General features: G+C 41.0%; 2 protein-coding genes across 3 annotated transcripts; both read left to right on the forward strand.

Annotated features, from left to right (window-relative positions):
- Positions 1–527: 527 nt before the first annotated feature.
- Positions 528–8603, forward strand: adprhl1 (ADP-ribosylhydrolase like 1). The gene is made up of 8 exons (XM_085456420.1): positions 528–936; positions 2137–2301; positions 3547–3672; positions 3860–4000; positions 4097–4224; positions 4318–4450; positions 4535–4700; positions 6067–8603. Exons 1-8 carry the CDS (start codon positions 723–725, stop codon positions 8141–8143), a joined length of 3150 nt encoding a protein of 1049 aa, XP_085312546.1. The 5' UTR covers positions 528–722; the 3' UTR covers positions 8144–8603.
- Positions 8604–11262: 2659 nt separating this feature from the next.
- On the forward strand, positions 11263–18565 carry grtp1a (growth hormone regulated TBC protein 1a). 2 transcript variants are annotated; one of them, XM_085456443.1, is made up of 9 exons: positions 11263–11576; positions 11680–11807; positions 13581–13732; positions 13814–13972; positions 14881–15005; positions 15614–15710; positions 16309–16481; positions 17781–17966; positions 18085–18565. In XM_085456443.1, exons 2-9 carry the CDS (start codon positions 11737–11739, stop codon positions 18175–18177), a joined length of 1056 nt encoding a protein of 351 aa, XP_085312569.1. In that variant the 5' UTR covers positions 11263–11576; positions 11680–11736; the 3' UTR covers positions 18178–18565. The 2 variants fall into 2 exon arrangements, with proteins under 2 accessions (XP_085312569.1, XP_085312560.1); XM_085456434.1 differs by having other exon boundaries at positions 11263–11807.
- The last annotated feature ends 2102 nt before the right edge of the window (positions 18566–20667 follow it).

Raw genomic sequence — 20667 nt, forward strand, 5'->3', positions numbered from 1 at the left:
CTGATGAATGTAAATAAGGGTTGGGTGTGGCACATTTGTGTAATTTGCAGTTAACCAAGTAGGGATTAAAGAAACTGAGAACAGGTCTCTACCAGTGCACATAACTGAAGCATAGATCAGCTGCTGATGTCAGAGGAGGTGATGAATAAAGATGCTTAAAACACTGAAGGAGGGATTAAAGTGTTGAGCTCTTGAGCTTATATGGTATCAGGGGGTCACTGATGCTCCCCTCTTACTCCTCTCTCATGGGACAGGAGGATTCTCAACAAGGTCCAGCACCAGCTGACAAGCTTGCACTCGAGCCCACAGCACATTAGCATCTTCTCCAGTGTGTCCGGCCCCTGTTACCATTCCACACCAAGCCACCCAGCTTTTTGGCTTTGGTACCGGGGGGATTGCCTTTTTAGGAGACACCTGATCACTCACCACCGCCCAGCTCAATGAAGCTGAGGCTGATAACACGATGCTTTCGTGTTTGCCCGCCCTTAAGAGTTTGTCTGCTAGAAACTAATGAGAAACTACAAGAGAGCTGCGAGGATGGGGAAGGCAGTAGAGCTCTGATGTGTCACGAACAAAGGAAAATGGGAGTTTTGACAAAAACCTCGAGAGCTGGAGAAGCTTTTTGAACTTCTTTAGGATGTTTTGGGGGAAGAAAGTTTGATCTGTTTCTTGTTTTTTGAGGTAGTAAAGTACACCTAAAAGGACCCAGATCAAAAAGCAGCATGGAGAAATTCAAGGCAGCCATGGTTTTAAGTGCTGCAGGAGATGCCTTGGGCTACAGAAAGGGCCGTTGGGAAAGGTGCACCTCGGGAAAGATAATCCAAGAGGAACTGGCCTCTCTGGGGGGACTGGCGGCCCTAAAACTGGATCCTGATAACTGGCCCCTAAGTGATGCTGCGCTGATGCACATGACCACAGCAGAAGCACTTGTAACAGGTACGTTTGGGATTAATGACAATTATGATTTATGATTGTGATTCTGATCAAGATAAAAACACATATTTTACACCCAACTTCACAGAAAACCAATAATGGTCCGTCTTTTTGTGTTCACGGACGCAACCCTGATTTGATGCAAAAATAGACACGTAGCATCTGGCCTGTTCAGACTGGCTCTAATCTCTCTGTGCTCAGAGGGACCAGAATAGCTGCTTCTATACGGGCAAAGGAAGCTGCTAATCACGTTTTGGCAAATCAAAACTGAATGACAAAACCTCACATACCCTGATCCATCTCTGCCACAGGGGGATCAAAGACAAAAATCTTAACGGGAACCTTACTATGCAGGCCCTCACCCAAATGCCCTCTTGAGCTCCCGCAATGTGGCTCGAAGTTTCCAGGACAGAAGAGTCCAAAATAGACTACTTTGGAAAAGCCTGTCCTCTGCTCCGCTGTCGGGAACAATAGCAGGCCTGACTCCTCTGTAATCTGCTGGTATCATGTGTGCCTGCAGATGTGGCTCAAAGCCAGTGACAGTGGTCCTGAGAAAGAATGGTGATGACATATTTTGAGATTAGCAAGCTCTATTTAGCAACAATCCAACATGCCTGCACATATGCACTTATGCACACATACACACAGCAGCCAGATAACAGCACATGGAGTGTAATGTATGCTGCGCTTCTCAATGTTTGCCCTGTCACTGGACTTACAGGGACAAAGTAAAAGCAAATGTTACAGCAATTATTACTCATTAAAGTAATTACATTACACAGTCTTCTTTAAAGCAGTGAGTAAAAATTAAATCTGAAAGAAAATAGTTCATATTTTCCCAGCACCTTCTTTCCACACATGCATTGGAGTGGACAGACTTCTTTATGAGTGAAGGTCTGAGTCCTTCATCACAAGTTATGAATCACTGACTAAAAGGTGGTTCTTCTCTGTCCACACGGACACTCTCTAATCCACACACACACATGTACAGTCCACAGATTCTAGCACACTGTCTGCGGGCTCTGCTTGTGGCTCCCAGTTGACCTCATAGTGTGTGGAAGTGACTCCATGCACGCCGCTGCTAATCAGCAGTGTGGCAGGCTGAGGCTAAATTTAGCTCATCAAAGCACCACTCAGCTCATCTTCCACGCCAGGCATGAATGACTTTGACTCGGGGGTTTGTGTGTGTGTGTGTGTTTCCAGATTACTGGTGTCTGGAGGACCTGTACAGAGAGCTGGTGCGTCTCTACGTTGAAGCCGTGGTGTCTCTCCAGGGCCGAGTCCCTGATCCCGCCACAGTGGAGAACTGTGCTCATCTCAAACCTTACAACTTTCTGCTTGCCTGGCACACACCTTTCAATGAAAAAGGTCACTGGAGATTTTAAATATATATATATGTAAATTGTATTTTATAGTTCATGATCACATACGGTTCACATGCAGTCATCATGGATTTGTAATAATTTTTTGTTCTAATGTTCCAGGTTGGAATGATTGTAAGTTTGAATTTATTTTCTGTAATTCACACAGGGTCAAAAGTATACATACAGGCTCACTTATGTCTTTAAACTTGACAAGGTCTATTAACTTCTTGCTAGTGATCATGGTTGACTGTAACAGGTAGTTTCTCTTTGTGAGAATAAAAAGGATTTATTTGACAGGACTCACTGGATTGACCAATACTCAAAACAATGGGGAACTCCAAGGAACTCAGTGAAGATATTAAAGGGGGGAACTGAAGATTTATACAAGCTGAAAAGGTCTCTTGGAGATATTTCTAAAACAAACTGCAGAATCCAGGATCATCAGTTCAAGCAACTGTATGTAAATACAAGGAACCACCAAGGCTCGAGCCTAGCAGATACAGAAAACTGCTGGAACACCAGCTTCGTCATCCACAGCGAAGCCAGTTTTACATCGCCTGTGATCGAAAGGGTGCAGACCAAGAAAGAAGTGCCTTCTCCAAAACCAACACCTTTAAGCTGGACTAAAATATGCAGCTGTCCACATAGACAAGCTAAATCTCTTCTGGAGAAAAATTTTATTTGACCACAATGACAAGGACAAATGTAAGAACACTGTACCAACTGTCAGGCATGGTGGTGGTAGCATCATGCTCTGGAGCTGTTCCTCCCAGGAATAATAGTACATTGCACAAAGTGGATGAACGAAGGAGAACTACCTCCAAATTCTTCAACTTCACCTAAAATCAACATCTTGCACAGTTAAATGAATTCTGCCAATAAGAGTGGTCAAATATTCAGACACAAATATGCCAGAAGTTTGTTGACGGCTGCCAAAAACTTGTTGAGATGCAACTCGCTAAGGGACACTTAACAAAATATTAGTGGGGGTGTATTTATATATATTTGACCCTGTGTAGATTGAATTTATTTTGGTTTTTGTCCAAACTTGTGCACCCAGTTTTTTTTTAAAAGTTAGTAAACATGCTGTACAATCATTTGACCTTGGACAAAGAACAGTTCAAAGAAATTAAAAGCCTCAAAGTACCATGACATTCATACCCATGATGAGCTTATGTACATAAACTTCTGACCACAGTGGTTGATACAGTACAGAAACGTGTATCTGGATACATGTCTCCATGTTCAGGGTCTGGGTTCGGTGCAGCTTCCAAGGCCATGTGTGTGGGCATGAGATACTGGCAACCAGAGAGATTAGATAGCTTGGTGGAGGTCAGCATTGAAGCTGGAAGAATGACTCACAACCACCCTACAGGTGACGATGTTAACAGCTTCTAATCCTAAGAAATCTGTCACAGGCAGATAATTAAGCTGCTGTTTGACTGCGTAGTATTTCTGTTTTAGCAGCAAGAACACAAATTTATTATGGATGTAACTGGTGAGCCTGAGCTATCAGCAGACTGATCAGGCGAAGTGTCTTGTGATCTCATTTGTGGCTTCAGGCTTTCTAGGTTCCCTGACAACGGCACTATTTGCATCCTACGCCATCCAGGGAAAACCTCTTGTGACATGGGGTCGTGAGCTCTTGAAGGTCATCACACGAGCTGCGGAGTACTGCAGGAAAACCATACGGCACATGGCAGGTTAGGCCGGGCCTGTCTGTGGTATGAAAGAAAAAGCATTTAATATGTGCACAAATGTCTGTGAAAGTTGATGTGTGAATGTGTATTCTAATGCAGAGTATCAGGAAAACTGGTTCTACTTTGAGGCCAAGTGGCAGTTTTACCTTGAAGAGCGAGAGATTGATAAGGAGGGACACAACAAAGCTTTGTTCCCTGATCGCTATGATGCTGAGGAAACAGACAAAGTAAGGCTTTTCTTTCAGAATTTCATGCCAATAGATGATAGTTCCTAACAGGCATGTTGCATGCCCGTTAACTCTGTTTTTCTGTCAGTACAGATATACAAGCGTTGGAGTTCAGAGGGCCGCGCAGGCCGGAGAGGCCACGATGCCCCCATGATTGCCTATGACGCTCTTCTGGCCGCAGGAAGTGACTGGGCTGAGCTGTGCAAACGAGCCATGTTCCACGGAGGTGTGAGCTACAGCTCTGAGGTCCTTCACAGTGCTATGAAAGTGATATTTAGTGTAACTCATACTCTTTGTAACTTAATTATAGGTGAGAGTGAAGCCACGGGCCTGATTGCGGGATGTCTTTATGGCCTCCTGCACGGCCTGAGCCAGGTTCCCCCAGGTCTGCACCAGGATGTGGACAAAAGAGAACGCCTGGAGGAGCTGGGAGAGGCGCTGTTCAAGGCATCATCTGCAGAGAAATGCATAGACAAGTAATCCTGATATTCACTGGCCTGAACTCTGCTGGCTAGCAGCGACTCTGCACATCACTCTAGTAGTTTTAAGTTGTAGCCTGCTTCCTCCTTACTACTTTTGTCGTGCTATCCTTGGTTTTCCTTGGATCAGTATGTACAGATCTAGTTGCAGATCTGTCATGAATAACCTTTTATTATGGGTCACACTATCCAGCGTACAAAGCTGAGAGGAATGCTTTGTGTGGGATTGTCTGTTATCTGTCAGTCTAATATTCAGTTGATGGTAATGCAACACCTTAAGTGCCATGGAAAAGTATTTGACGCTTCCCCTGTGTGAAAAAGTATTTGGGCCCCTTGTTGAATCATAATTAACCACAGGCATGATTACTGGCAGACCTGTTAAAAAATGACTTAAATAGAACCTGTCCGAGAAAGTGAAGTAGGCTAAAAGATCTCAGAAAGCAACACTAAAGAAACAGCTGAGAGACTTCTATCAGTCTGGAAAGGGTTACAAAGCTTAAAGCTTTAGGATCCCAACGAAACAAGCTTTGAGCCATTATCCGCAAATGGAAAAAACTTGGAACAGTGGTGAACCTTCCCAGAAATGGCCGGCCTACCAAAATTACTCCAAGAGCGCATCAACGAGTCATCCAGGAGGTCACAAGGGAGCAAATATTCTTTTCACAGCACTCTAGTACCTCACATACTAACGACTAATGACATGCCTCAATTATACTGAAATGACAGAGCAGTGGGGGAAAAAAGGTTATTTTATAACCTGCTTTAACATGAACTATGTACTTTTTAGTCCAGATTAAATGTATTTTTAGCGCATGTGAGATGTGGTTGGGATGATTTTAACGTTTTTAAGTCATAGAATATTAATTTTGTGTTCTAATACCGTGATTATTATTGATGCTCTTGTCAGCAGCACATTGTCAAAGCACCTCTACACAGTTAATATTAAAATGACGTGACAATTAAAGTGTAGTTATATCACACGTAAAGTGCCCAGCTCTCTTTGTCGCCTTAATTTGATGCACAGCTTCATAATTCTATCAGACTTCCTTCTTGTTACACAAATCGCCCTCACAGTTTCCTGAACTAATTATCTAATTCGTGCTGCTTTGCTACCAGTCTGGACATTTTGCTACGGGGTTAAAATGACTGCTGGAACTCCCATTTACAGCAAAAGTATTGTTTTTTTGTTGTTGGTTTCTTTTGCTTGCTGGTGAAATAAAACATGAAATCAAAGACATGCAGTTCTAAAGCACTTATTCTGGCGATTACTCCCTTAAAGCTAACTCTAATGTCCCCCCTTCTCTGCTGTAACGACTGCGCTTAAACAATAGTGGTGGTTTTACATGTCCTCTATTCTCTGTAGACAAAACTCTCAGAAAACTGCTAACATCCCGGATGCCAGTATGTTGAAGAAGTTGATTAGAGATCCAAAATGCCGTCCGGTGCTCCGTGGGATTCTCGAGAGTCTCCTGCAATACCTGACACAGGATCTGCCCAAGTGGATCACCAGAAATAGAAACTCGGAAAAGCCAGATGTAGATAATATATCACAAAGAAACGCAAGAAACAAACATCGTTCTGAACCAAGAAATGAGTCTTCAGTGAAAATGGCTCAAATTCAGAGAAACTGTGAAATTGTTCACCTGCCTGAACCGGAAAAAATAACCAGAGGGAAAACTGCTGAGACAAGTTCAAACCTCTCGGAAAAGCGCTGGGTGGAGACGCAAAGAAACAAAGGAAATCATACAGCAGGAGACTTAATACCCCGACGCCTTACCACATTCCAGCTGCTCCAGTCCAAATTCATAAGATCCACACCCAAACCTCCCATCACCCATCAGAGGGAGGTGGGAACTCTCCCCTGCAGTAGAGGATTGCTGGGTAACATGAACCGAGACAGCGAGGATGGCACGCAGAAGAGGGAACGAGCCAAAAGACAACGGAAGAAAGAAGGCGGCGTGAAGGATATGGTGGCCAAGTTTGCCATGGCTGAGCAAAAAGAGCAGAAAGTGCTGAATAAACAGCCGGTCAAACCAAGACTCATTGGAAGAGGGATCCTCTTATCTTCCATTATGGAGAAGTTCGAGACCATGGCCACTGTGTGTCAGGGAAGTGATTTAAAGATTTCTCATGAAAGGAGTTCTCAAGGAGTCAAAGTGGCAGTTAATGTAAAAGACAAGGTAGCTTCTCTTGAAAGAGAACAGGAGGGCGTCCAAAGTGTCCACAAACCAAACACAGAGAATCAAATTCTTCTCAGGCCGGAGCCGAAAGAAGATGAAATTAGAAATGTGCAGGATGACAGGAAAGATCGGGCACACTCACACTCGGGTGACAGAAAAGATTTGACGGCAGAGCAAATGGGAGAGAAGAGCTTAGATGATGAGGTTTGCTGCTCATTAAAACATGTGAAGGCTCAAGCTTATGATTTCAGCGTCCAACGGGAAGAATGTGATGATGAAGAACATTGTAGCAACAACAGACTAAAATATGCACATGTAGAGCTGCTCTGTTCAGCTTCTGTGACAGAGTGGTCGTTCCCAGAACCTTACAGGCTCTTGCCTCAGGTAGAGTTTCCACTCAAGTGGCATGTGGTGACAATCAGGACCTGCTCTCCTGTGTGGTCCATGTGTGTAGATTCCTCTTTCGAGCAGTTAGAGCAGGAAATCAGTCCAAATAGTTCAGAATGCCCAAAACAGGACAAGACAGCGAGGATAACAACAGCTAGTCCTGGTGGAGATGTGCAACAGTCTCTCAGTGAATCAGCTGCAGGTGAATCCTCCATTGCTATAACCAAAGGCAATGCAAAACCCAGTATGAAGGAATTTTCTACACACGCACACATCGACACCAATCACAACATAGAAGCAAATCCCCGAAGACCTATGGCAGTTCAAAGCAGGTTGCCCAGGTATGTCATCCCACGTGTTTACAGTTTTGGTTATCAACAAGGTCCCGATCAGAATAATCCCTCCTCTCAATTAGCTCTGCCCCCACAAATCATAAATCCTATCGATCCACTTCCACCAACGCAATCTGATACGTCTTTGGCTGCTCTTAGCACTGCACTAAAGACGCTGGAGAACTTTCAAGACACTAACCCAAGCCTGCGTAATGGCATCAGCCTCCCTACACACAGAAGAGGAACAGCAGCAGAGGGTGAATCACAAGAAAGAGACGGGGAGGTCGAAGAGGAAACAAAAGCAGCAAAACCAGTGGACAGTAAAGGCACAAGTACGATGCAGAGCGTTCGACTTTTAGAAGATGCTGCCAGTAAGGAAACGTTTGAAGACAGTCAGGTCTCTGCTGTAACTTTACCTCAACACAAGAGAGAGGATGCAAAGCAGAGACCGAAGTACACGACAATCAACTACGGGGATCCATCAGTCAAGCAAACATATAAACCCAAAGTTATACGATTTACTGACACCTTCACGTTCTAGACTGATAAATTCATGTTTTCAGTTTGCCCTGACAATACTGACTTACAAATGAACCACCAGGTAACTAGTATTATTCAATTAATATTATAAACAGCAAATTAGCTGCAATCCACAGGCTCATACAAACTAGGAAAAAGTCAAAGTCTAGTGCCGTTGGGTATCTTCTGTCATATTTATGGTATATTACAACATACAATATCCCTCCCAAGAATACTAACATTTTTACTGATAGACCAAATGTGTGTCATGGTTGAGTTGTTGCCATTTAAATCTGTGCGCAGACAAACAACACTGATGTTACACTCATTTGTCTTTAAACTGCTTTTCTTTCTGAAGCTGTGGTCTGACTGAATTTACTGTAAATGTGCTCAATGAAATGTTCAGGAACTGTACAGTACACACTGCTGTTTAAGTTTAACTGTATTCTGTCTACATATTTTACATGCAATACCCCTTTAATGCAATATCCCTTCTATTTGTCCATGAATAAAATGAAACAACACAGTATTATATGTTAGTGAATCTAGGTTGTTCATTTCTTTTTTTCTAAATAAATGCAAAACAGGACAGGAGCAGAACTCTAAAAATCTAAATTTTCCATTTTCATATGTGTGTCATTCAGGTCACCGACAGCAAAATACAGCTGACTGGGTTAATGAAGTTCTTAGAACCTTAATAGTGCATCTTAATAATATTCATTCATTTGTATAGATTGTTGAGTATAACTGAGACAGAGGGAGGCAAAAGTGCTGTCCAAATCTGTTAGCCAGGTAGGTGACATGTTTGTAAAGTTTTGTATTTATATTATTTTAGAAAAATGGGCAAAGTGTTCTTTAACCTCCTAAGACCCAAACTCTTTTATGGCATGCATTTTTAATTTCTCATTGCTATTTGGGCTGATTGGGACCTAAAGAATGTAAAAACAAAGAATTACCAGAATTTGTTTTTGAGAAAAATGAGATCCACATATGAGGAGATTCGTTTCAGATGTTGATAGAACAGTGGCATAATGTCCTCCTAAGTGCATATCAGGCCCTTGTAGAGAGTATTTTGGTCTAGACGTCCCAAAATGTGATGTCCACATATGTGCCAGGTCCTAGGAGGTTAAATACAATTTCAAAATGATTAAAAACTGAAATGTTAAAAATGTCAAAAAGTACTTTCTTTCGTGCATTTTAGCTAAGCAGTAAAAATCATGTGCTCCATCACTGAAGGACATGTGCAAACTCAAATTGTTCTTTATTGTTATTTTTAAGCTGTGTGGTTGTCAAAGGCCCTTTGACATAGACTAACATGGTTTACCTATTTAACTTACCAAGGGCACAAACACATGCCCTCATATGAACGTTTCAGGGTCATCAGAGTCTGTTCTGAAAATGTGGTGGTTTAATCTTGTTCAGTTCATTCTTCCTGTTCCCATGTGAAGACGCTGTTACAAGAACTGAACTGCTGCAAATGCACACTCTATATGGCTAACCATAGAGTAGCCTGTATTTTTATTTAGGTCTACCTTTAAAAAGTATTTGCTTTTGGTTGTTCAGACAAGAAAGAAAAAAGTGTGGTAACTTTGAAGCACTAAGAGTAAGTAGTATATACAGAGATGTGAACAGTCAAACAGGGCCTGGTAGGTCCGGATAGCTTTTTTCACCTTAATAAATGAAATCATCATTTAAAAGCTACATTTTATATTTACTCGGGTTATCTTTTTCTGATATTACAAATGTGCTTGATTGGAAACATTTAAATTTGACAAATACACAAATAATAAAATAATAATAAAAATAATGGGGGCAAATACTTTATCACAGCACTAGACAGGTTGTTGTAGAAAGGATAGAGGCTAACCTGTTCCATTTCCTGTACACCTCAAGGCTTACCCTCAGAGTTACTGGTGATAAAGAGCGTAGCTTCATTGTTACTGTGTTGAGAATAGTTAAAACTACAAATTTGGTGTGTCTTTAATGTAGATCCATTAAATGTCTAATATTAAGACTCAGTCATGCAACACAAACACATACTGATACTTCTGGCTGCTGTTTTGGTTAGGAATTTCTGTCATCATCAGCCTGGGTCAAATTATTATGACTGCTGCTTGTTTGTCGTTGCGTTTGCTGTCCACAGATTCAAAAATAGTCATGACTCAGCGCCTGTTCCTATGACATGACATATTAAAAATAGGTCCAGGTAGAAGAGCTGCATTAAACAGTCACAACAATATTATTGTTGTTTTGAAAGGCCTTCCTGGAAATCAGTTTTTTTTTTTATCAATGTTACCACAGCCATAAGAAGGAAGAGTGGTTTGATGACATCACAGAGACATAATATGACACTAGCTTGATGTTTATGCTGTTTTTATTTTTCAAGAGATTTCAAACTAGCCTTAAAAAGAGTGAATGTTATTTTAACCACTCATGGTACTTTTTGAACATGAATCTATGCTGAAGGAAGGACGACAAAAACTCAGGTAAACCGATTAATTTGATATACTTTGACACGTATTTACTTTGAGCTTGGCCTTTAATGTTTATTTATAGTTATTTTTGTAGTCCCGAGTCACCAAAACAGCATATATTAATTTAATTTCAGGCATATTTTTTACGACAGAGCGGCCCAACACGTGGCTACGTTCACCTGTGTGACGTGGCCTTGCAGGGAGAGCTGCTTACAATTTATGATGCTTTTACTTGCAGTAGGACACATTGGTACTTTTAAGACACCCTCGTTCCAGTGCACGAGTTCAAACAGTGTTTGGCTTATTATTATTATTTTTTATAAGTAAGTTTTAATTTGCTTATAAGTTTTTTATAAGCAAAAATATAGTGCGTATAGTGGAAAAATAGTAGCATTTTTAACTTTCCAGAAGAAAGGGTGTTTTACTTTTAAAGCAGTTATTATTGTGCGTTTCTATACCTGATGAGCAAAGCCTAACCTGATTTATTTCAAACCTTAGAACAATGCTTACATCTTCTCCTTTTCTTTTTCTACTTCTCTACAGCTCTGCATCGTATTCCCCCAAAGCCTCCTGAATGCAACATAGCTGATAGTTTGTCCCGTGAGAGCTTTGAAACGGGATGTTACGGAATCCCTCGAAAGCAGCATTACGGATTGATTGAAGCGCGTGTCCCGGGACATACGTCACATGTACGAGATCCTCCATGACAACGGGAGTGGAAGTTACCGAGCACCCGAGTGGCTTTTAGAGCGGGGATAGAAAAAAGGGAAACCGCAGTGTTTGCTTGTTAGCTGCACTCTATCGCGCCTGGGACCCGCAGCAACAGGTGCATGTAGATGGCGATAAAACTCGAGAAAAACTCTACTTTTTCACCAAACACGGTCTGACGGATGGGACGACACTAAACAACTTGTTAGTTCGCGCGAAAGACAAGAATGAGTCTCTCCCCAATTCCGGGGAAAAGCAGCTGTGTCTCAGCAGGTTTCCCACCGCTCGCACACATGGGGGAAAAAAGTCAGGCTTGGGGCTAACTTACCCTAACTTTGATTTTCTTGTTAACTGTGAGCTTTTTTTTTCTTTGGAGCAAACAACACGGCGGATACATACAAGGGATATCACCGGAGCAGGACTAGAGGCGGTAATGGAGAAGAGCAAACCGAGCAACGGGAGCCGCTCCCCCGCCGACCGTGGAGCTAAAGACAGGGTGGACAGGTAACGTTGAAAAATGGTTAATAATCACAGAAAGCTTAAAACAAACAAATAAATAAATACGACTTGTTATTATTTTTCTGCTCTCAAAGTTAGTTGAGTTTCGTAAATCACGAAGCAGATATCACTTTGTTTATTTGAGCTGTTAGGTACTTCTGACGGTTACTGTAATAGTAGCTTAAACCTGACTAAAGCTAACATATATAAACAGGAGTCAGGTTATTAGTCAGTGTTAGCATCACAAAGATTTTGTTTTCAGGCCGCCAAAACTGATGTTGACTGTATTTAGTATTTTTATTTAGTATTTTTCCCCACCATGTTCACATATATCAAAAAGTGTCTACTGTGAGTACTGAAGTATTACAGAGTATTGTACGTGTGTAAAAAGCTTAGGATTAAATTACAATTACTTGAAGTTTACTCCACTGAATAACTGCCACGTTACTGAATTCACCCAAACTAATGCAGACCCATAATAAATCCCACCTTCATGAGAATTATAATGTTAATGCTTTGTTAACACTCTTCTACAGGGCTTTGTTAACTTTGACTTCATTGTAGTGGTCATTTGGAGGCTGTACTTTTGGATTTTACTTCGTCCTGTAAACATTATTACTCAAAAGCTACATATCGTACTGATTAATGGCTCCACGTTTTTATATTTGGATTCTACAAGAGTAGTTCTGAATAATTTACCGTTAAAAAAATAACCCTTACTTATCTTTTGCGCTGCCCTGGTGTCTGATTGGCTGCTCCTTACAAACAGATGGTTTGAATAGCGGTTGAGTGGGGTTTCTTTGCTCATAACCAGAGCAAGGTGCCTGTCATCATAAAGACCCAAGAGTAGAAAAAAAATGTCTGAAACTGAGGCTCTGAGCTTTCACAGACTCACTCCATGTTTACTATAAGCATGCACCACTGTAAGCATATATGTTTATGACAAAATAAGAAGCTGTATAAAGAGTTTACTCTCTAATGGAGAGTAAATTTAGAGCCATCACACTGATAATGAATCAACACCTTTTTACAAAATGTTGCTAACTCCCTATGAGAGGGATTTTTGTCAGCTGTGGTTTACAGTGAATAAGCTTCGTTTCGATGTACAGGTGGTGGTACTGATTGGAAACGCTCTTGAATTTACTAACGTTTATATATATATATACTCCATACTGCACATACAGTTGTTTACTGTATGTGAAGTGGAACTGTGAACACAAACCAGCACGACAAATCAGATGACACATTGGTAACATCAACACTGATACATCCAATGTCTGTGCTTACTGTTGCTTTGGCAATAAGGACACTCTCAGAGGAGAAACTTAACCTTTGCATGAAGATAATTTTAAAGTTTGTGTGTTTATTTTTCACTGTAAAGTAGTTTCTGCAAATCCAGACTCTTGTGTGACGGTGGAGTAGGAGCATTTCTTCTTCAAGGGACGACTTTGCTCTTGGGTTAATCAGATTATTGTGTTACCTAATTCGTAAGGTTGAGCCACCTACAGCCACAACTTCTTCACGTACTGTAGGACCAGATTACAGATGGAGCTATTGGTATTTATAAAACACAACATTAATAAAACAAAGCAATTTTTTGATATCTACTCAGCTTGTCTTGGCTCACGCTCAAAGAATCACAACACAAAGGTACACTTCCTGTTTAAATAAATGTTTTCCAGTTTGTTTGTTTTTTAAGCTTTGATGATGACGAGCCTGAAAACTATTTCGATAACTTGCTTCTTTGAAGTAGTTTGTAACTTTGTCCACTTTTCTCAGAGTGGATCCGTATGGCTTCAAGCGGTCAGAGGACTTTGATTATGAGTCATATGAGGAGCTCATGTCTGAGTATCTAGTTGTGCTCACCCGACGAGCCATCAAGTGGTCCAAACTACTGAAGGGCAAAAGCAAGGTGCAGAAGAATATGAAATGTGAGTATGAAAACAAAACAAACTCACACAGTTCATAGTCCATAAATGTGAACTCAACATAAATACTCCCCTCTGTTCCAGTAAAGCGTTACGTACGCAAAGGAATTCCCAATGAGCACCGGGCTCTGATCTGGATGGCAGCCAGTGGGGCTCAAGATCAATTGGAGAGGAACCCAGGGCACTACCAGTCCCTGCTGGGAGCTGAGCACGACCCCAAACTTGTGGAGACCATCAAGACAGGTCAGCCTGTTCAGTTTCTCACTCAGAATATTTCACGTCTTCAGCAATAAGCTAAGGGTACAGCTTATTGCTGAAGATGTGAAATATTCTCCACCATTTAAATTATGATTGGCCAAAATTAATATTAGATTAACTTTTTGACACACAAACTTTAAGTATTTGCAATTAAAAGCTCTGTAAAATTTAGCTTTGTTGTGTCTTTGTCTTCATTTTAATATCTTTATTTATTTGTGAAATAAAAAATGAAATAAACCTCTACAGGCTTTGCGCACCTGGATTTCAGTGTTTTGGTTCTTTATTCCTTCAGGTTCTCCTAAACTCACAAAGCAACTCCTTAACCCTCTATTTCACTAGTACCTACTCAGCTCGACTCTATTCTGTTTCAGTGGTTTTTCATTACAATTGAGTACCACCACCTCAAAGTGCCTGGGGTTGTTATAGCAACGCGTGTGAAAGTCACTCAAATAATTTGCATGCAACACAGACGCAACATAATGGACCACATTGAGCGACTGTGGCTCTGGTGGTAGAGTGAATCGTCTACCAGTCGGTGAATCAATCCCCGACTTTGAGTTCTCAGTTGAGAGGCGCTATAAGAGTGCCGGTCCATTTACTATAATAATACCACCTCTGTGTTTCACCTTAGGGGTGTTTGTAGCCAAGTGGTGAGCAGTGCCTGGAAGAAATGCTTGGATTTCTGGTCATCAGAATGGAAACATTTTTCCATGTTTTCCGAGCCCGTTTCAGAATAAAAGACACAAAGTCCAAATATTCAAGTTAATGTTTAGACTGACACGGTCTCACATTTAAAAGCAGGGTTTCAGTTTCCTGCTCCTTATCTGTTACAGCGTGTATACAAACACTCCACACACAGTGTGATCGGTGTCCTTGTGGTCTCTCGTTTTCAGACTTGAACAGAACATTCCCGGAAAACATCCACTTCCACAAGACGTCAAACCCATGTATGCAGAAAGCTCTGTACAATGTGCTGCTGGCCTATGGACACCACAATCCAGCTGTGGGCTACTGTCAGGTACGGCTCAGCGCCACAGATTCTACCCTGATGTGGATTTTGAATAATATTTAAGGAATGATAATGTAATGAGGTAAAGCAAAAAATCTAGTATTATTATTCTGTGATATTAGTTTGGATTTCAGCAAAGCCACCTTGCGTTGGTCCATCATTTAAGAGTTGTGCTGCGGGGTTAAAATGTACAGTAATGTAAACTGTAAATAAAAACAGCAGTTTTTATCCTTAATGAAGTTACTTTATCATCAACACTTACCAATAATTTGCCTCTGTGTCCAGAAAGAGGCTTTATGTGTCTATGCCAACTGACTGTGGTTATTATTAGCATATGAAAGCCAAATTCCATTCACCAGATCATATGCAACTTGGTTTGCAATTTAAACAAGGGTGTGTTGATGTTACATTTGTTGCCAGGCATAAATAGAATCCATTTATCTTTAATTATACTCAGTGGTTGTTGTTTTTTTTTTTTCTTAATTCCCATTCAGTCAGTGTACACTTACTGCTCTGTGCCCTAGATGCTTTATTAAAGAGCTCTTCTGTCTGATACAGTGTGCTCAGGCAGGATTACAGGACTCATGTGAAACCTAACTGTGTGTCTTTGGCTTCAGGGGATGAACTTCATCGCTGGGTATCTACTCATCGTCACAAAAGATGAAGAGAAATCCTTCTGGCTGATGGAGGCACTGCTCGGCAGAATTTTACCAGGTGAGTGTTTCTGTGCATTCACTTACTGCCACTCTGAGCCCTGTGCTATGAAGCACGTTCAATATAACCAGTGTGTCTCAATTTAGTATCTAGTACTACATGTGTGCCCTTTAAGAGCTTTAGTCAGTAAGACTGTAAAATATGTGCTGTAAAAACGTTTTGCCCATTTTAAGCCTGTAAAGAAAGCTGAAGCAATAAAATTGCACCTGTGAAACTATTTACTGATGCTCATCAGGGAAACAGTAGAAGTTACCTTGGCAATATAACGTAGTATAAAGTGAACCAGCTTCAAATTACAGAAACCCCAGGGTTAACCCGGAAGTTATGCGGATAAGTTGAAATCCTGCTTTGTAGTACAGAGCCGATCTTGTGACAGGTGTGTATGCGTCCAGGCCCTTTGGGTACCAGTGCTGTAGGCTAAGAATAATCCTATCACGTGGCCTCTGTGTGTGGCTTCAGAGCTGCACTCTTTTCATTTGGATCTTGTAGTCAAACAAGAAATGTTTATTAAATTTACATTTAAGCTCTTCATTCAGGTGTTGTATTGCATATATTGCTTTGTTCTTATCAACGATGTGTGTCTGCGTTGTGGTTACAGACTACTACAGTCCAGCCATGCTGGGTCTGAAGACAGATCAGGAGGTGTTAGGGGAGCTGGTGAAGGTAAAAATCCCGCCAGTATGGCAGATCATGGTGGACCATAACGTCATGTGGACCCTGGTGGTCTCCCGGTGGTTCATCTGTCTCTACATAGACATCTTGCCTGTAGAGGTGAGTGTGTCTGTGATCAGCGTTTCATACTCATGATCCAACTCCTATCAGTACTGCCACAAAACTTTTTTTTTTTTTTATTGACATGTAGTTGTAATATCTGAAAAATAGTCAGATTATTTACTAAATACTCGTGCTTCATCACAGCCCTTTTTTTTTTTTTTTTTTAGTGGGTTTCGATAAAAATGACAACTTTTGTTTTATTCCTTGTGTTTAATTAATCCAGTGCAGCTAACCCACTTTATACAGCAGTCTTTATTGTTTCTGTCTCCCTCTGTTGACCTTCAGGAGGGTGTGAGCTGCTATGTTTGTTCCCCAGATACAACTGCTGTAGGAGGGTGTAACACTTGCAGAGAAAGTGGAAAATAACAAGTTGGATGTGAAAAATGAAAGGAAAAGAAAATTCTCCCCACTATTTTGCACCTCTCTACATTAAAAAAAGACACTAGAAATACAGAAAATAGTCAAATTTGTATTTGCATTTTTAGCAGCAGTGCTGAGGAAACTACAAAATTATTACAAGTAACTGCTTGTTTTTGTAAATGCATAAATATGTAAAAGCACCACAATTTATGGCAAAGTTACTGTGAGCTTTGTCCAGGTGGGTCAAATCTGCATGCACCAACTTCTCTGAACAAACAGCAGTGGTGAGATGGCCGCTGTGTGAGCACTGCCGCTGTACACGTGCTCTATGCACATGTGTGTGGAGGTGACCTCACATTACATTACACAGCAGGGAAGAAATGGTAAAGGTAAAATAGTTTATAAAATAAATGACTTTTTTAAGCCAATGCTGTTTGTAGTTTCTGTAGTTAATTATACACAAATGGCAAAAGAAGTAATTAAACGGCTTTTGAACCACTATGCAAGTCTGAATGTAGCTGAACTGCCAGCAGAGTCAAACACCTCCTTTTCTCTAGTGTCAGAAATGATACCTGAACAGGAAGAGTTTGGGGGTGATGTGAAGTTTTCCTTCATCCACTGTTACAAACATCTACCATGAAAAATGCTTAAAAATAAAAGTTAAGAGCTTAAAAACACTGGAAAATTTTTTAAGGTAAATTGAAAAGGAGGTGAAAATTGTACTTGCCTTCATTACATCTACTAAAGTTAATAAAGACAGCTGATTCTAATTGAGCAGGAGGCCTGTTTGACCCTGCAAACTACTGCAAAAATGCTGTTAACCTGCATTAATACTTCCCAAGCTCTGTTCAGTAGAACCTTTTACATATGGTTTACTCTTCATGTTGTGCACTACTTTGTTGTTGGGATTCAGTGCTTTGCTGCTGCTTTTCCCAGACTGTTCTGCGGATCTGGGATTGTTTGTTCTACGAGGGCTCGAAAATCCTGTTCCGCGTAGCTCTGACTCTGATCCATCACAACCAGGATCTGATTCAGCAGTCCCAGTCACTGCCAGATGTCTGCCAGAGCTTCAAGCAGATCACACACGGACCATTTGTAGAGGAGTGCCACACATTCATGCAGGTAAAGACCCCTACAACTCTTAAAAATCATCATGAGTCATTTTACGGGATGAAAGATTAGAGATATTACTTTTCCTTTTTAGTAATCCTTTAATCCCCGTTTCTCTTGCCTTTCCTAGAAAATCTTCACTGAACCAGGAAGTCTCTCCATGGCAACCTTGACTAAGCTCCGGGCGACCTGTCGCTCTCGTATCACTGCTGAAGAATCCTGACCTCTCCCTGTTACTTAAATTCAGCACTCATTCCAGCAGATGTTTGCACTTTTTTTATTTTTTATTTAAACTGAGTCACTGTGACTGCTGTACATACTGTGTGTGAAACAAACACGCAGCAGTGTAAATATGTGATTAATATTCTTAGGTCTGTGCTGTATGAAATGGTTGTGTAGTTTGGTAAACATTTCCTTTTGTTTAAACATGAAATTCTGCACTTTAGTCTAGAAAATGAGTCACGGTGAAGAAAATGCTTAGCAGTAAATGTTCAGGTGTGATGAGTTGTACACTATACATAGCTGGAAGAACCTGTCTACTGTATTTCACATTAAAATCCATCAAGAGTATATACAGTGATTGTTCAATTAAATAGAAAGTTGACATTCAATACTGGTACAATGTTGTAATATAGTATGAATAAGTGATTAATCTAAGGTGTTGCAGTACAGTAAGTTAAAGGGGTGGATTTCCCCCCCCCCCTCACAATTGTGTTCAGGGGTCTCTTTAACAGTTAAACAGTTTAAGTTCTAGTTTGACTGATTAGAGTTGGTTCAATATGTTCTTGAGTAAAATTGTGGATAATGAAAAGTATCATCATAACGAACCAGTCTGTAATACAACAAAAATCTCTCAGCTGAATATTTAACATACACCTGAGTAACCAGCTTTGAGTTAAAAATAATAATTAAAGCTGCAAGCAGCGTTATGAGGGCCCTCGCACCCCGGCGTGTCGAGCCATGCCCAACTTCGAAAACCAGCACGTCCGATCTCATGTCACATTGATGGAATTCATGCATTCAACCACCAGCTAACATTTAATCTCATTCTACCACGATTATAGTCGTCCCACTAGGTGGCGCTCTAACCATTACTGACAAATGGCATACCAAACATTTCCGACCTCAAGTCTCATCAAATCTGCGACCTTTGGGAGAGATTGGACATTGTGTTTTTGAGTGACAGCAGATTACTGCTCTTTGGCGAGTGATTGAAACTCCACGTGTCGCCATGACCACCCCGTTTCCCGGAACGTAAAAAGCTTCGCAATTTAACATCACAGAGGTCTTTAGATTCGACACACAAGAGATAGCTTCAATCTGACGAAATCCCTTGGAGGAGTTCGTTAAAGTACGGTGCCTGAAAAGAGGGGAAAATGGCACCAAAATTACACATTAATTTTAAAATGGCTGACTTCCTGTTGGATTTGGGATATTGCTCCAAGAGACTTTTTGTACATCTTGATATCTTCCATAAGCTTACAAGGTCTCAGACTCATAGATAAAACACAGAGCAGGGGCTGTGGTTTTGAAATTTTGTAGGGGGCGCTGTGTAGCCATTTTGCGCTATTCAATGAAAATGATCACATAAAAACAAAGCTTTCATCACATTGGAGGTGTGGGCCAAATTTCAAGCCTCTATAAACTTTCCAAGCCCCACAAAAGCCACTTCATCTTTCACCGTGGTGGCTGCGCCGTTCAGTTTAAAATCTGGTACTAATCCGACTGGATTTCATGGAGTTATACTAATTTGTTTCTTCATGGCGAGACATCAAAGTTCGCCATGCTGCTGAGGTCACACCCTTTTGTGAAAAGTCAGTTTTCACTGTACCCCAAGAACTGCTTATGGCTTTCCTGGCGAAATTTGAGGCTGCAGATGTCACCCATCATTATACTGTACCCCAAAGTGTAAAACATGACATTTCCTGTTCCCACTAGGTGGCACTCTCCCTGATGTCAAATATGGCAGTTGAAATATGTTCAGGGGTGAAGCCTTATATGTGTGGTCTTTGGTCCAGATCGGACAATGACAGAATGAGAGGCAATAAGATTTTCATGGCGAGTCATCAAAATTCGCCGTGGCGCCACGGCCTCGCTGTATCGCGAAAACTCAAAAGCTCCGCAATTTAACATGGCCCAAGTGTGTAGTTGACACTGACCAAAGATGAAGCTTATACGACCAAATCCCAAGGAGGAGTTCGAAAAAGTTCGAGGCATGGAAACGGCGAAATTAGAGCCAAAATGTCACCTTCACGTCTAAATGGTGGACTTACTGTTGGGATTGCGTCAATGGGCCCACTGATATTTCATACATGTAGCTCAAACGATGTGGTCGTAGGGCTGCATTTAACAAGGCATAGGTGGCGCTCTAGAGCCATTTCCCAGTGCTCATATGTAAAACCATTAAAATACAAAAAAAAAAAAAAAAAAAAATTTTTCAGACCTGGCATGTGTGCAAAATTTCATGAGTTTGACCATGTTTAGGCCCTCAAAAGGCCCTTGTTTTGCCTGAATAATAATAAGAAACTGAGCAGATACAATAGGGCCTTCGCACTCTCGGTGCTCGGGCCCTAATAATAATAATAATAATAATAATAATAATAATAATAATAAGCAGCACATCACTCTACAGTAGGAATAGAATTTATTATACAATACAAAAGATCAAACTCAGTACTCCATTAAGAAATTAATTTTTTACATTTTTTTGGGG

Source organism: Copadichromis virginalis, linkage group LG1 (assembly GCF_057382275.1).
Source record: "Copadichromis virginalis isolate Kocher_CV1m ecotype Utaka linkage group LG1, C_Virginalis_male_GT1.1, whole genome shotgun sequence".
NCBI lineage: Eukaryota > Metazoa > Chordata > Actinopteri > Cichliformes > Cichlidae > Copadichromis > Copadichromis virginalis.